General features: G+C 38.5%; 2 protein-coding genes across 3 annotated transcripts in view; one reads left to right on the forward strand and one right to left on the reverse strand.

The window, feature by feature from the left end:
* The window catches only part of XPO5 (exportin 5), a 44,689-nt gene extending 39,753 nt beyond the window's left edge, over window positions 1–4,936 (reverse strand). For both annotated transcript variants that reach the window (XM_016212756.2, XM_016212755.2), the window contains exons 1-5: window positions 4,678–4,936; window positions 3,184–3,305; window positions 2,411–2,483; window positions 1,182–1,319; window positions 844–1,026 (exon numbers count right to left, since the gene is read on the reverse strand). In XM_016212756.2, the coding sequence (XP_016068242.1) occupies window positions 844–1,026; window positions 1,182–1,319; window positions 2,411–2,483; window positions 3,184–3,305; window positions 4,678–4,782 (621 nt within the window). In that variant the 5' untranslated portion in view covers window positions 4,783–4,936. The remainder of the gene's footprint in view (window positions 1–843; window positions 1,027–1,181; window positions 1,320–2,410; window positions 2,484–3,183; window positions 3,306–4,677) is intronic.
* A 166-nt stretch (window positions 4,937–5,102) lies between these two features.
* POLH (DNA polymerase eta) overlaps window positions 5,103–16,385 on the forward strand; it is a 30,951-nt gene continuing 19,668 nt past the window's right edge. The window contains exons 1-4 of the mRNA XM_016212806.2: window positions 5,103–5,358; window positions 7,796–7,936; window positions 8,173–8,307; window positions 11,164–11,381. Coding sequence (XP_016068292.2) covers window positions 7,800–7,936; window positions 8,173–8,307; window positions 11,164–11,381 — 490 coding nt within the window. The 5' untranslated portion in view covers window positions 5,103–5,358; window positions 7,796–7,799. The remainder of the gene's footprint in view (window positions 5,359–7,795; window positions 7,937–8,172; window positions 8,308–11,163; window positions 11,382–16,385) is intronic.

Below are 16,385 nucleotides of genomic sequence, written 5' to 3' on the forward strand. Positions count from 1 at the left end.
TTCTCTGAAAATAGGCTTAATGAAGCTGTCAGAAGTGTAAAAAAATAACTAATTTTAATTCATCCTATTTTATGGAATAAGTACATATGAGAATCCTAGACCAGGCTTTTTCAACTCAGTACTTTTGACATTTGGGGCTGGATAATTCTTTATTGAGGTGACTGTGTTTTACAGAATGTTTAGCAGCATCCTGGGCCTTCTACCCATTAGATCCAGTAGCAATCCCTACTTGTGACAATCTGGGGGGCTAAATTGCCCCCTGGTGAGGACACTATATTAGATTACCTTTCACACTGCCCTCTTCTGAAGGCTCTCTGCTAAAAATGACAATGGTTGGAAAGAGAGTATCTGGCTTGCCCTTTTCTGCAAAAGGGGACAATTAAAATTAAGAGTAACTCTACCTCATCCGGAAGAACAAAATACCAAGAATCATGTAGTCAAGATTAATAAAACTCAGCACAGTTTACACTACAAAAGGGACCAGGACTAAACGAGACCTCAAATTTTAACAGGGATACTACCCTGACCTATTAGATAAATGAGCTTTCAAATATTAAGAATTAACCTTTATTTTTATACTATTTAAAGAATGTTCTTCCTGTAAAAGGAATTAATTTTTTTCTAGTAGACATGGAAACTCACTGACCTGAGTTTCTTAGAAAATCAGTTCTAAAAAAAAAAAAAAATCAGTTGTTTTTCCTGTCACCTATTTCTTTTTTGCTTAAAAAATGGTCTTTTCTTTTGCTGAACTAGACACCTTAGTTCCTTGCTCATTTTAACTTTAAACAAACAAAAAAACACTTGTTAAAAAATACACCTTTGGGTAGGTGGGATATTCCTTACCACTTGCCGGTACTTGTTTACATTTTCCTGAAGTGTGTTAAGTAGAAAACTGAAGATCCTTTCCATGTTCTGGGTTAACGTCTGCTGGATGTCCCTTCTTCTTTGAAAGGGCAGTGTATGAAAGGTCACTACATCCTCTGCCAGGCGCAAAAGGATGAACATCACTAATTCTGTCTGTGTTTCCTATATTAACAGAAATAAGGTAATTAAACTAAAACATCATTTCCACATCTCTCTCCTCTCTCCCTAAAAATCAATAATTTTTTTAAAAAAAAGAGAACCCCCTGAAGAACTCCCCCCAAAAACCCCAAACTAATTTGGTACACTGTATTTCATACCCCTTGTTTGGAAAGAGTGTCCAATTCTATTAGCATGTCAGGCCAGTGCTGTGGCCACTCCCGCTTGATCATTTCTACTACAATTCGAGACAGAACATCTTTAATATGGTTCTCCTCTTCCAAGATGTTCAGTGTTCCCTGAAAAAGAACAAGAGATATTAAGAGGTCTGCAAGACTGAGTTCAAGGGAAAAGCTCATCAGCAGTCCTACTTTTAAACTAAACAGCATAAGCCAACCTGTTCTCCATGTCTGAGTCACTTGTCCTGCATTCTTGCTAATCATTCTTCCCACTTAAAGCTTAAGTGAGGGTTACGCCTGCTTATAAAATGGCTGTCACACAGAGCAAGGAAGACATCACTGTTCTCCTTTAGAAACTGAAGAGACTCTCATATTGATTGTTTCATTTGTAAGAGGGCCAGGGTGGAAGAATACAGAATTAAGGAATACATTGAGGGCCTGATAAAATGGGAGTTAGGAGGAGCACCAAAACATTTTACTAATAGTTCTAGTATTAGAAGATACAAAAAGACTATTACTGGGACTCTCCTTAGTTGAATCTCAAGATTAATGATGACCTAGCTGCTGTGGCTTGGTTAGTTGGCGCATCGTGCAGCACACCAAAAGGTCCTGGGTTCAATTCCTGGTCAGGGCAAATGCCCAGGTTGCAGGTTCAATCCCTGGTCTGGGTGTATGTAGGAGGCAACAGATTGATGTTTCTCTCTTTCTCCCTGTCCCTTCCTCTTTCTTTAAAATTAATAAAAACCAAAGAGACTCTCGGTTTTTAATCGAGTTTTTAATAAAAACAATCCTCAGGTGAGGATTTAAAACGAAAAGGTTAATGAATTATTTTTATCAAGTTTCCCCAGAACTAGCAAAAAACAGATCCTAAGTTTTTTTTCTATCAGATTCTGGGGATGAATGGGGTGGGGATTCCACTTTTTATACCCTTTGTAAAATAAAAAAAAAAGGCTGTGGATCTTAAGTCATATTCTAACTCCTGAAACAACTTCATTCTGCAAATTTTTCACTATTACTATTATACAATGCATTTGTGATGAATTATGATTTCTTGTGATGGTGGTTCTTTTTACCTTGAAGGTAATATTCAGTATCATACAAAGCATGCTGACGTATGAGGAACCAGTGAATTTTTACACAAATGCTACATTGAAGAAGCCACTCTGTCTAAACTACCTTGGAAACATGTCTTCCAACCAACCATTCCTTACATTTTCAATCAGCTCCATGACACTGTTCTTCAGATAGACCTTCTCCAATCGAGACATGCTGTTCCACCGAAACCTGGCCACCAAAATGCACAAAGTCAACAGAACCACATTAGAAGTCTTCTCTTTATGAGACTAGCTTTCATTCTTGTGTTAGATTATGTTGGCGATTTCACTAAGAACTTATACTTTTGATTTCAAAAGCTTCACAGAACAGACAAAACAGTCCACACTAAACCAAAATGCTAACAACAGAAAAATTCTTGGGAAAGAGTTTTATATAGGCAGTGGTCCATTAATTGGAACCTACACAGGATTTGTGCACAGATCAGCTTTCCCCTTGATTTTCCTGAGAGACAAAAGCAAAGGTATACACCTGGGACAACTGCAACTGTGTCGTTGTTTTTCAGAAAATACAATCTTGATATCACTAACTCCATTTCTGTGATGGTTTAGAGTCTTTCTAAACAGACTCTGAGGTCTGCTGGGATATAATAGGAACTCAGTAAATGCTGGCTGAATGACTATCAGTTAATATTTATAGAATGCTTAGTATGTACTTTGCACTTTACATGGATGAAGAAACTGAAGAAGAGAAAAGTTAAGTCTTAAATGAGAGCTTCGTGAGGCTGTGATAACCTCTTGGGGAACAATCCTTTCTTCTTGGGGATTGCTCTTTTCTGCTCACCTAAAGAGTATCTCTATAAGTTATATAAGAAATAAAGATTTTTCTCTCTTATAGACTTCAGTGGCAAAGTCCAAAAGCTCCTCCTTACTTGACAACGTGTTCCAGGATCTGAAGGCCAAAATGTCTGACGATGGCCACTTGTGTTTTCTCAGCCAACCTCAAGCCACAGGGTACACAGACAGGGCACTTTTCCTTAAACTCCTCACAAAACTGAAAGAAGAAAAGTTAACGTTTCCCTTAGGAGCCAGGAGTAGGGACTAAAAAAACTTCATCTTAACTCCAACCTGAGCTATATTTTTAAGTTGCAAAATATAGACCAATATTATGAGTAAAGAGCAACAAACATTCCTTTTACTTTCATAGTTCCAGATTTCCCAGGCAATATCCAACTCGTGTTGAAAAAAATCTGATATAAAAAACTAAAGAGTTATGTCAGAGATACACCCCTGAAGTATATAGGGGTGAAACGACAACTTCTAGGATTTGTTTTAAAAAGTTTTGGTGGAGGGGAAGGGAATAAGGCAAGTGTAAAATTTTTACAACAGCTGAGCATGCAGTGGGTATACACAAAGATCACTATAGTAGTCTCTCTACTTTTGTGTCCATTTTTAATATTTCATAGTAAAAAAACAAATACAACTTAACTGTTTGATTCCAAATTCTGTGGAATACATCTACATGTTGTAAAGTTTCCTCCAAGTGATGCTCAGTGTATATCACTTAAACTATGCACAGCACAAGTACTTTTTTCCTAATGGTTACTTCATTTCTCACAGCCCACATGCATTATTTGATGCGGGAATACGTTCATATTGCATCAGCATCCCCATTTGTATTAGCATCCCCAAATTGCAATACAAGAGTTAGTCCCAGCAGCACAACCCGGAACTCAAGAAAACTACTTTCAGGAAATCAAAGTGCCCTTGTTAAAATGCAAAGTAAGTGGTGGAAGTTCATCTTTGCGCAAAATAGCCTAAGAATATTACACAATATGAAACATGGGGAGAGGGCGTGTGAGAATTAGCCGAAATACCCGACACATAAGAGGGTAGGGAGGGGTATAACGATGTAAGTAAAAGGACACTATGGGGGCTGGAGCTCACTTAGGGTAGGTCAGGAGAGCAGGTTAGCAGGGAAACATTTAGTGCTGGGGAGACCATAAAGAACGTAGCTGGTGCTGAGTACGGACGGACACGTGCGCCGCGGGAAGGCGAGGGGACGCGGGGATGTGCGGCTTGGGAAAATAAAATAAGTGCAGCCAGCTGTAGAGAGGATCATAGTGCGAACACGAGTGAACAGAAGTCCGGACAGGGGGAGGAGAGGGCAGTGGGGAGTGGATGGTGAGAAGAGACCGCCAAAAGCAGCTAGAGAGCGGGGCGTCCCGGGAAAAGGGCAGGCGAGGCGAGCGGAGTAGGCTGGGAGTGGGAAGGGGCGCGGAGGGCGGCGAGGGGAGGCCCCTCGGGGTTGGGGAGGGAGGTCCAAGGGCAGCGTGGGCAGGAGACGACCTGGGTTATGGACAGCGCGGGGATGGCTCGCTCAGGGAGGGTCTCAGGGCAGGCCCGGGGCACCAGACCCCAGCTACCTTGAGGGCTTCCAGCCGATAGCGCTGGGTGGAGCTGGGGTCCATCATGACCGTCACCGCTTTCACCAGCTGCTCGCACAGCGCGTTCACTTGATCCATCGCCATGGCTACTGCCACGCGCAGCGAGAGCGCACTATGGCTGTCCGGGAGCGCAAGGTACAGACGGCTCCCGTGCCGGGATAACACGCTAGTACCCGGCCGCGGTGGGCTGGGGGGTGGAGAGTCAGAGGAGGAGCCGTGGGCGGCAGAAGCGCCAGCCGGGAAAGAACAGGCGCAGCACACGCGCCCGACCCTCCACTGCGCACGCGCCGGCGGAAGTGGCGGCCTCCTTGTGACGGTTGCCCTTAGGTGGGAGAAGCGGGAGACGGAAGAGCTGCAGCGCGCAGGCGCGTCAACGCCCTTCGCGGCGAGCGCGCAGTCTGATATCTGTCAGAAGGGCTGGCTGTTGAGCGCGCCGGCGTTGGCTGAACCCACACGGGTGTGCGGGCCGCTGCCCGGGCAAGGAACCTCTGCGACCGTTGGTCCGTTTTGTCATATTGACGGGGATAAATCTCTCGATACCGACTGACTTGCTCCCGGAAAGGAGACAGACATTCGAGACGCCTTCATCCTTCTGCGGACGGCGAGCCCAGCGTTTGCAGCGTCCGCGGTTGGCAGTTTTGCCAGGTATTTGCCACATTGGTAAGAGAATTTGGAAACTTTCGGTATCACTGTTTTCGAACTGTTCGTATTGCTTTGGTTATTGGTTTTATGATATAGCAGTGGTTGGTGACAACATCGGGCCCAAGTTACATGAAATGGGAGTACGTGCTCACAGGGAGATAGACCCTGGTATTCTCTAAGCGTGCGTGTGTGTGTAAAAAAATGATACTTTATAGCTCTTAAACCTGCCTCTTCACTTGTACTTACTTTCCTTGGATGTATTGTCACCTGATGGGCACCGAACTTGTTTTGTACAGATTGGGATAAGTCGAGATATTTAAAGATGAAAAACTGCAATAGAAAGTTTGTGCAGTTTTAATCATTTGAAGTGCTAGATATGGCTCCACAGTAATATAACCCTTATTCTGAAAAGATCGTTTTGGCAGAGAGTATGTTTCATGTCCCATCTTTAAAAAGCTCTTGCTTTCTCCAGCAAAATGTGTGAACTGAAAACTTCCAACAGCTTCATTATTTGTTAAATTTGTATTCCTATACTCAGTAATATGTTTGCTGGACTTAAATCACTGCTTCCTATTCAAACCCCCCTTATGGTATTTATTTCTAGTATGGTGTGTACCTGGCGTTGTGTGTGTGTGTGTGTGTGTGTGTGTGTGAAAATGCATTTGCTATTTTTATTCTGGCATCTGTTCCAGTGCTACGCAAAAGGCACTTAAAGGTAAAGTGATTTCTGACATGTTATGGTTTTAACTTATAAATGTTTAAAGTATCACATTCTGCCCCTTTGGGGTAAGTAGAATTGATAAGTAATTAATGCCTTGACGCTCTCATTTTTTAAGTTCATTGTTTTCTTTCCACTAACCTGCAGTTTGTAGTTGCATACCACTTTTTTCAAGGTGAATGTTAATTTTTGACACTTTTTTAAAAGAATACAGTTGAGTGCTTACTCAACTGTATAGCCTGTGTTTCTCATATTTAAATCGTGAATTACTGGTTTTCCATAAATAGCTTGTATACTTTAGGTCAGTGATTCTCAATCTCGGCTGCATGTTAGAGGTGCCTGGAGAGCTTGTAAAAACACAATGCCTAGGTCAGATCCATACCAATTAAATGAGGATGTCTGGTGGTAGAAGCTGGTATCAATCTTACGTAAATGTTCCTAGGTAATTCCAGTCTGCAGCAAAGTTGGGGAGCCATTTCATTAGTTTACATTCCTTCTTCCAAATTTCTAATATTGTTAAATGATAATATTAGTCTGTATCCACTATCGAGTATTATAAGGTTTGTTTTTCCAATCTACTATGTATGTCTATCCGTAAATAGTACGTGGAATTGTTCTCAGAAATTTACATGAATGAGTAGAAAATCACCGTTAGAACACTGCAAAGTAATTGCTGCAGGCACGATTCACTGATGGGTGCTTAGTGGTTGCAAGTTTGAGGAGAGACAGGATATTTGCCATCTCAAAGTATCTCCCCTAAGATTAGTCACAAGGAAAAAATAGTAACTTTACAGTGAGAAACCTGGCAAACACTTTCTCAACTAAATGATCATGGTTAACATCACTAATCATAAGACATATTGACCTTATGCCAATATCACACCTCCCAATATGATACCCCGAGGAGAGCACATAACTTTTGTGATATTATTGCCAAAAATGCATAACTTCAATCTAATCAAGAGACAACATCAGACAACCTAAATTGAGAGATATTCTCAAATTAACTCAGTAGTTCTCTTCAAAAGTGTCAGTGTCATGAAAAACAAGGAAAGACTGAGGAGGTGTCACAGATTGGAAAAGGCTAAGCAGACATGATGACTAAGATTGGATCCTGGAACAGAAAAAGGGTATTAATGGAATAAATGGTGAAGTTAAGTAACATATGTAGTTGAATATTACACTTTAATGTTCATTTTTTAGTTTTGATCATTGTGCTATGTGAAACATTAATATTAGGGGAAACTGGGTATAGGAGAACCCCACTATTTTTGCAGTATTTTTGTAAGTAAAATTATTTCAAAATAAAAAGTTAAAGAAATTCACATGAATGCTATGATGTTATATATCACTTTCTGCTTCTCTTTTCCCTCAATTTACACTTGTGTCTTGTCTATGAACTAGATTGTACATTGTGGTTTTAATTTGCATTTCTCTATGGCTAATGATGTTGAGCTCATTTTCCTGTGCCTGTTGACTATTTGTATACTATCTTCTTTGTGGAGTGTTCACTTCTTTGGGGGGATGAGTATTTTTAAAGTTTTTAATACTTATTACCTTCCTAAAGTTGTAGCAATTTATTATTCTCCTAGCAGTAGATGAAAATGCCTGTTTCATTCTTGTTAGTTTCCAGGCTCTCATACTCATGGTAACTCAACAGAAGAATGGAAATACAGTTTTCTTTGGCACTTTAGATTAGGTACCCTTTTTAACTGTCTATAAAATATTGTCTTACAGAAAAATGGCTAATGGACAGGACCGGGTAGTTGCTCTAGTGGACATGGACTGTTTTTTTGTTCAAGTGGAGCAGCGGCAAAATCCTCATTTGAGAAATAAACCTTGTGCAGTTGTACAGTACAAGTCATGGAAGGGTGGTGGGTATGTATCATAGTTATTGTTGTAACTGTCAAGTGCTGTTTTAATCTGTAAGACTGCATGGCACTGTGCTAGGTACTATTTTTGAGATTTCTGTACTGCTGTATTTGAAATCAAGTAGTGGCATCTGTGGCCAAAAAGTTTCTACTGTTATGTGTATAGCCTATTCATGTTAAATTGTAATTATTTTTGCCTGTGATCATGTAATATTTTTCTGTTCCTTTTTTCTGTAACCTTAGAATAGTTGCAGTGAGTTATGAAGCTCGTGCATTTGGGGTCACTAGAAACATGTGGGCAGATGATGCTAAGAAGTTATGCCCAGATCTTCTACTGGCACAAGTTCGTGAGACCCGTGGAAAAGCTAACCTCACCAAGTAAGAAGAAAAGATTGTTTAAGGGGAATGGAGAAGTTGGAAATATTATTCCATGAGTCTAGGAACTGATGTTTCAAATTTGTTTTGTGTAAATAACATCTGAAAAATTTACCTTTGGTCAGCCAACTTTTCTGTGTGAAATGAAAACAGATGCTGATACTGTATTTCAGTAACAGTTCAGTCATTATAACCTATAACAATTGCTGCCCTTGACACCCTTTCAGTTTCTTTTCTAAAATTGGTTATTAGACTTAAAACTTAATATCAATTTCTATGTTCTCAGGCCAAGTTTGAAGTGTTTGAAGTAATGAAATTGACTGAAACTAAAAAGTTTTTCCAGAGACGACTTAGTCAAACTGACATTCTAGTGCAATATCTAGAATTATTTGTCAGAATTTAACAATGTCAAAGGAGATTACCTTCTCTGTTGTTGTTTTTTTTGCTTTTTTTTAAATCCTCACCCGAGGATATTTTTCCCATTGCTTTTCAGAGAGAATGGAAGGGGGAGAGAGACAGAGAGAGACATGGATGTGAGAGAGACACCACATCGATTGGTTGTAGGCTCAATCCCCGGCTCTGGTTGGGGCTCATTGCCGTTGGCCGGAATTGAACCCGGGACCTTTCAGTCTGTGGGGACGCTCTAACCACTGAGCAAACATGGCTAGGGCTACCTTCTCTGTTTTTGAACTGAGCTCTCTCTTCCCAAATCTTAGAAGGTCAGCCTTGGAATGGGAGGCATGTATAGGCATAGCCAAGTCAGAGGTAGATACAAGCCCAAGCCATTATAATAATCCTAATAGTATGTATTAAGCATATGTAATATGCCAGACACTATGGTAAGTTCTCCATAGGCAATATCTCTTAAATCTTACTTTGTTATACGGTATGTTTTAGTAGTACTCCCCCCCCCCCCACACACACACAGACAAGGAAACAAGTTTAGAGACGTTAAATAAGTTCACACAGCTAGAAAGAAGACTGAGGATTCAATTGTTTTCTCTTATCAGCATCCACATTCTCACAGTGCACTATACTGTGTGGTGTGGTGTGTAGGGATCATGCTTTGACTTGGGACTTGAGATACTCCTGAATTCACCTGTGAACTGGAAGTCTAAAGGTGGAGCATCATAGCCAAACATACATTGAAGTTATCGCCAGAAAAGAAGACAGATTTGTCTGGAGCTTGATACCTTAACCCTAAATTAGAATTCAGCTAATGGACATATGCTAAATTGCATTGAATAGAATTTTATGCTGGTAAAGACAATGTAACTTCCCAGAAATATAGTTGGCTTCAGAGTGTGATTTTGAAAAGTCACATGCCACCAACTTTAAACTTTTTGAACAAAGGCAGTTTTTGAAAATTTAGGAGTAAGTTTATAGGCCAGAGAATTTTTAAGATTTGATCATTTAAAATTATTTTAATAATTAACCTGTGATACCAGGTTATAAAAACTAAAAATATGATTTCCAGAAATGTAAATACACTAAGTTTATCAAATATTCTTAAACATACTTTGGAGTAATTTGCTCAAGAGGTTGTGAAGAACAACTGCTGCAATAGAGTATCCTTTCCTTGCTCTGCCCTGGCCACATAGCTCAGTTGGTTAAGGCATCGTCCCAATACACCAAGGCTGTGGTACAATCCCTGGTCAGGCCACATATAAGAATCAACCAATGAACGCATAAATAAGTGGAATAACAAATCGATGTTTCTCTCTCTCTCTCTCTCTCTCAATAAAATTTTTGATTTTTTTAAAAGAAGTATCCTTTCCTTGCTCTATATGGGTGAGTGTATTGTGCTCTCATGCTCTTGCACACACTTGAGCTCTCTTTTTTTTCTTTGAGGTCTGACTATCCTCTCTCCAGCCCAAATAATGACTAAAAGGAAAAAAAGCTGTCTGTCTTTAATTCTTTCTTTTTCTAATTCTTTCTCTAATTCTCTCATTTGAGAATATTTTAGAACAATAATTATACTAGTTTTGATAGATGTCTTAGTGAAGTGTGCAAACATTTCCGTTTTTATGATAAATAAAATAGGTTCAACAGGAACAAAGAACTTGTTTAAATTCTATAGCAAGTCCAAAACAAAACATCCACATATTGCCATAGAAAACTAGCTACATACAGCCAGAAGAGCTGCTTGTTATGGTTTGAATAGACTGTATATGAGGAGATTGGTATCTCTTAGGGGAGGCTGTCTGCCTGTCCAGGCGCATTACCACATTCTAGAAGCTTATCTTCAACTCAATAATTTGAACGTTAATATATTCAGAAGTGCTTGACCTTGATTGGTTGAGGGTGTGTATGTGTAGCGAGGACCAGCTCATGTTAATCAAACTCACCATTGACTGGAGTATAAAATACCCATCACTTTGTTAATTTATAATGAGAAATACCAACCTGAGGAAAACAAGATACTTAGGTTCACTAATCAGTGCACTGTTCTCTATAAGTTACCTCTTATTTGAAGACAAAAGTAGAAGCAGAATACTACAGTGGGTATATGAAAATAAAAGGAATAGGAAAATGTTTTCTAGATAAACTAGTTTGAAGTATTTCTTTCCTCTTTAGAGAGATCTTTGTCACATAGACATGTTCATGGTCTGGATGCTTTCTACCTTGGTGCGCCAGGGTTGCACTGCAAATATTGCCTCCATGGTTCTTTTTCCTTGCTTTTGTTATTGACCATTTTCCTACTTATTGACCCCTTTAACTGAGTTACTATCTAGTCTCTGACAAGCCATTCCTCTCTTTAGGGAGATCTTACACTGATCATGGATATTATTATTCTATTACAAGGGAGGTACGGGGCCTCCATTTATTGCCTACATGTATAATCCTTATACTTCTTAGGTACCGGGAAGCCAGTGTGGAAGTGATGGAGGTAATGTCACGTTTTGCTGTGATTGAACGTGCCAGCATTGATGAAGCTTATGTAGACCTGACCAGTGCTGTACAAGAGAGACTGCAAAAGCTGCAAGGTCAGCCTATCTCAGCAGACTTGTTGCTGACCACCTACATTGAAGGGTTGCCCCGAGGCTCTACAGCAGCAGAAGGGACTGTTCAGAAAGGTACTTCCATAGCATCATTTGCTTCTGCTTCCTGCCTTTGGAACCCGCTTTGCTTGGTCACACTGATACTTCTTGGATTGATTGAAAGGAAACTTAAACTGCAACCTGAATGAATCCCAAGGACTTACATGGAAGGATATACAACTTATCTTTCCAGGTATATGGGTGTTTAGAAGCTTGAAATCTGTATGAAATCAAGTCTCTCTTCAGATACGACTAGAGCAGGTTAGAGTTATCAATAGAAGTTTTTTTAATTTTATTTATTTTTGTTTTTTTTTAAATATATCTTTATTGATTTCAGAGAGAGGAAAGGAGAGGGAGAGAGAGATAGAAACATCAATGATGAGAGAGTCATTGATCGAGCCCGCAACCCGGGCATGTGCCCTGACCGGGAATTGAACCCCGATCGCCTGGATCCCAGGTCGACACTCAACCGCTGAGCCACGCCCGGCTGGGCATCAATAGAAGTTTGAAGGAGCACTTCCATCATTTTGCAGGTTAATTTATATTATTGTAACTTGGTTTCTTTATCATAAGAAGGGTGAGCTTTTTTTTAAAGGGAGACCTCAAGTACCGGGAGTTGAATTACTCAAAATTTCTAATCTGTTCATAGCACAATATCAATGGGCTATGCAAGACCTCTCTCATTTTATTTTACTTCTTTGTCCCTTCATGGCGATTCCTCCCACTCCCTCCCAACCTCACACACCCTTGGCCACCCACCAATGTATTTGGTGTATCTTCCTCTCTCTCTCTCTATATATATGTCTTTATAATTATACAATGTTGCTTGGTATGTGTGCTTTTTAAATATTTGCTTGTTTTTTGCCCTGGCCGGTATGGCTTAGTGGTTAGAGAGTTGGCCTACACACCAAAGTGTCTCTGGTTTGATTCCCAGTCAAGGGCAGGTACCTGGGTTGCAGGTTTGATCCCCAGCCCCGGTCAGGACATATGCAGGAGGCAACCAATCAATGTGTTTCTCTCATGTTAATGTTTCCCTCTCCCCCTCCTCCTCCCCCTCCCCCTCTTCCTTTCCCTCTCCCTTCCTCTCTCTCTAAAAAAAAATTTGTTTAATTTTGCTTTTTAATTTCAGTATAGTATTGTATTATAGAGCTCATTCTTTTTCTTGATTTTCTTTCAATGGTGATTTCATAGCTCTATCTTTATAGCTGTATTTATGTATTTTTTATTGCTTTTACTTAATGGTAGCATAATCCATGGTATGGCTCTACCATGTTTACAGACCATTCTCCTAGCGGTAAACTCATTGGTTGCATCTAACTTCCAACTGATTATATGATGAATGTCCTCATTCATCCTCTTTGGGACCTATGCAGTGTTTCTCTGGGAAATGTTTTCTAGAGTGGACTGCATGGTAATAGGGTATACACATATACCTAGTTTCGCTAAATACTGCCGATTTGCTCCTCAGAATCACTGAAAGTTTACCCTATCCCTGACAGTACACAAGAATCCTGTTTTCCCCAAATCCTCGTCAGCAATTGATATTATCTAATGTTTAAAAATCTTTGCCAATGTGATGGCTATAAAGTGGTATTTTGTATTTTTGGTTTGCTTTAATTTGCATTATTTACTAATTGAGGTTTGAGCATCTCTTCATATACTTGTTAGCCAGTTGAGTTTCTACTTTTTGTGAATTGCTTATTTATAATCTTTACCCAGTTTTCCATTTGATTTCCTGCCTCTTTTTTTGGAGGGGGCAGGAGTATCCTAGTGATTAGCCCCTTGTCTATTTTGACATTGCAAATATCTTTTCCCAAGGCTGTCATCCATTAACTTTGTTTATATCATACTTTGTTGAACAAAATTCTTTAGTTCAACAGTTTTTCACTCTATGTTTTATGCATTTTGAATCTTGTTTTGAATCTTGTTGTGCATCTTACTAGAAGTTCACAAAGATATTTTCTACATTTTCTTCTGTTTGCCTTATAGTTTTATTTTTAGGTTTTCAGCCATGTGGCGTTTATCTTTTTAGCCACCTCAGTTATTATTCTTTGTGTGAGCTAGTTTTCCCAACAATTATTTATTAAGCAGGTCATTCTTTTTCAACTTCTCATATGTAAATAGGCCTGTTTCTGTAGCATCCCATTAGTCTGTCTACTCCTGCTCCAGAAACACGTTGTTCTTACTGTGTGTAGCATGTCATAATTTGATAAGGATTCCCCTATACTTCTATTTTTCAAAATTGTCTTAACTATTTATACACATTTATTGTTCAGTACATATTTTAGAATACAAAAAATCCTAATGGAATTACATTAAATTACATGTTTAGGGAGGATGGTTGTCTTAATGTTAAATTATCCCATCAATAACAATATCTCACCAGTGTTTTAAGTCATCATTTATATCCCCTTTAATGAATTTTTTAAATTAAAATTTTTTATTTACCTGTTGTAGTATATATGCTTCTTTTGAGTTCTAGAATCCAGTATGTTTTCCTTATTTTTTCTCATCTGAACTTTTAATTGATACACAATACATGAAATGCACAAATTGTAAATGTACACACTGACTAATTTTCACAAAGTAAACCCACGTAAGTAAGCAGCACCCACATCAAAAAACATCAGAACCCTAGAAGACACCCTTGCCTGCCCTTCCAGTCACCATCCATCCCTTCCCCTACCTTTTTTGCAATAACTCCTGATTTAGCTTATTTTTGAACTTTATGAAGTTAAATACATGCAGTATATACTCAAGTCTGGCTTCATTTACTCAACATTGTCTTTGTGAGAGTCATCCATTCTTTTGTATGTAGTTGAGTTTGTTTACTCTCATTGCTGTGCATAATCCCGTTATATGAATATACCACAATTTACCCATTCTACTGTTGATGGGTATCTGGGTTGTTTCCAGTCTTGGGCTACTAAGAATTTGTTCTTTGGTGAGCAAATGTATGCCTTTCTGTTGGGTATGTGACTAGAAGTGCTCAGTTGTAGAGTTTGCCTATTTTCAGCTTCAGTTTGTCTATAGTCAGCTTTAAGTAGATACTACCAAATAGTTTTCCAAAACAGTTGTATCAATTTACCATCTCACTAGCAGCATTTGAAAGTTCCAGTTGTTCCACATCCTTGCCAACACTTGCTTTTTTAAAAATCTTTTGCTTTTTAGCCATTATGATGGGTGTATAGTGGTATCACATTGTGATTTTAGTTTGCATGTCCCTGGTGTTAATGAAATTGAGCACCTTTTTGTAAGTTTATTGACCATTTAGATATATTCTTTCATGAAGTTCCTGTTTAAGTCTTTTGCTAATTTTTTTGTTGGATTCTCTTGTCTCCATCTATAGGACTTTTTTACACTAGATATGAATCCTTTATCAGATATATGTATTGTAATTATCTTTGGTCTGTGGATTGCTTTTCACTCTTTTAATGGTGGCTTTTAATGAACAGGGATTTTAAATTTTAATTTGGTCCAATTTCTTTTCCCTCCCTAATGAATAGTATACTTTATGTCCTCTTTAAAAAATCTTTACCTAGGTTATGAAGAAATTCTCTGTCTTATTCTAGAAGCTTTATTATTTTGCCTTTCACATTTAGGTTTGCAATCCATTGTGTATATGTCTGTAGAGTCTGAGGTAGGGATCAAGATTTCTTTTTTTTATTATATGAATATCCAATTGTAATAACTTTATTAAAGCTTTAATTTTTTCTATAAAGATATTGTGCGTGCATTTGTTATATTAGTTCTTAGATGCTTTAGTTTTTTTATTGCTATGGTGATTTTATTTTATTTAAAAATTTTTCTACTTGGTTATTGATGTGTAGGAGAACAATAAGTGATATTTTTAATGAGTTCATCTTTATTTACTTTATTTACCTGGCAAAAACTTGTAATATAATCTACATGAAAGTGCTTTAAAAATAAAATGTACTTGATGGTTAAAAATATTTTCTTAGCCCTAGCCAGTTTGGCTCAGTGGTTAAAGCATTGGCCTGTGGACTGAAGGGCCTTGGGTTCGATTCTGGTCAAGGGCACGTATCCCGGTTGCAGGCTCGATCCCAGCTCCGGTCTGGGCGCATGCAGCAGGCAACCAATCAGTGTCTCTCTCACATCGATGTCTCCCTCCCTGCCTCCCTCCCTCCCCCTTCCACTCTCTCTGAAAAGCAATGGAAAAAATATCCTCAGGCGAGGATTAAAAGATATATTTATATATTTTTTTCTTAAGCTAGAATAAAACTAGGGCAATAAAAAATTGCTTTTGTGGTAATATTAGATTATGGTGGTTCTAGATACCAGATCTAAGAGAATCTGGGTCTTGTATTTTTTAAAATCAAGTATTATGAAAATGGAATTCTGCTGGATCTCCCAGAGCAAATAATTCTTTCTGTATCAAGAAGTTTTCCAATAGGGTGCTTACACTTTTTTCCTAGACATTTTCTACTACTTTTGATCATGGCTATATTCAAAACAGTGTATCTGTTCTCCCCTTTTGTTTGTAACATTTGCTTTTAGAACTATTATTTTGTAACATTGTTCTTATTCAAAGAGTTCTTTCAGTTAAAATAAAAAACTTTAAATATTGGACATTAGTCAAAAGGAAACTGTCTGGATACAAATCTGTAGCAAGTTAACTTCTTGGAGGGAAAAATAAGGCAATCTGTTATTACTTATAGAAACAATATAGATTTTTCCAGAAAAAGCTCCAAGAGATTTTAGCTCATTTCTAGTTACAGTGGTGAATTTCCCATGGGTTTCATGTTTTAAAATAAGATGTATTAAAGTTTCCTTTGCTGTATGATATGCCTTTAACATGTTGCGTTGAAGGGTAGTAGAACTTTCTAGGGAAGCTTGTGGTAATGACCATTGGGAGATTATTTTATTCTCTGATCTTGATATAGGAGAGTTTATCAAGCTGGAGTCTGCAGATCCTTTAGTTCTGTAGGGAAAATGCAGTGGACAATAAAAATGTGCCACTTAAAAGAGGCAAAGTTGTGGTACATAACTATTTGATGATAAAGCATATCCTGATTTATT

This window comes from Miniopterus natalensis, chromosome 5, assembly GCF_054644295.1.
Source record: "Miniopterus natalensis isolate mMinNat1 chromosome 5, mMinNat1.hap1, whole genome shotgun sequence".
Lineage (NCBI taxonomy): Eukaryota > Metazoa > Chordata > Mammalia > Chiroptera > Miniopteridae > Miniopterus > Miniopterus natalensis.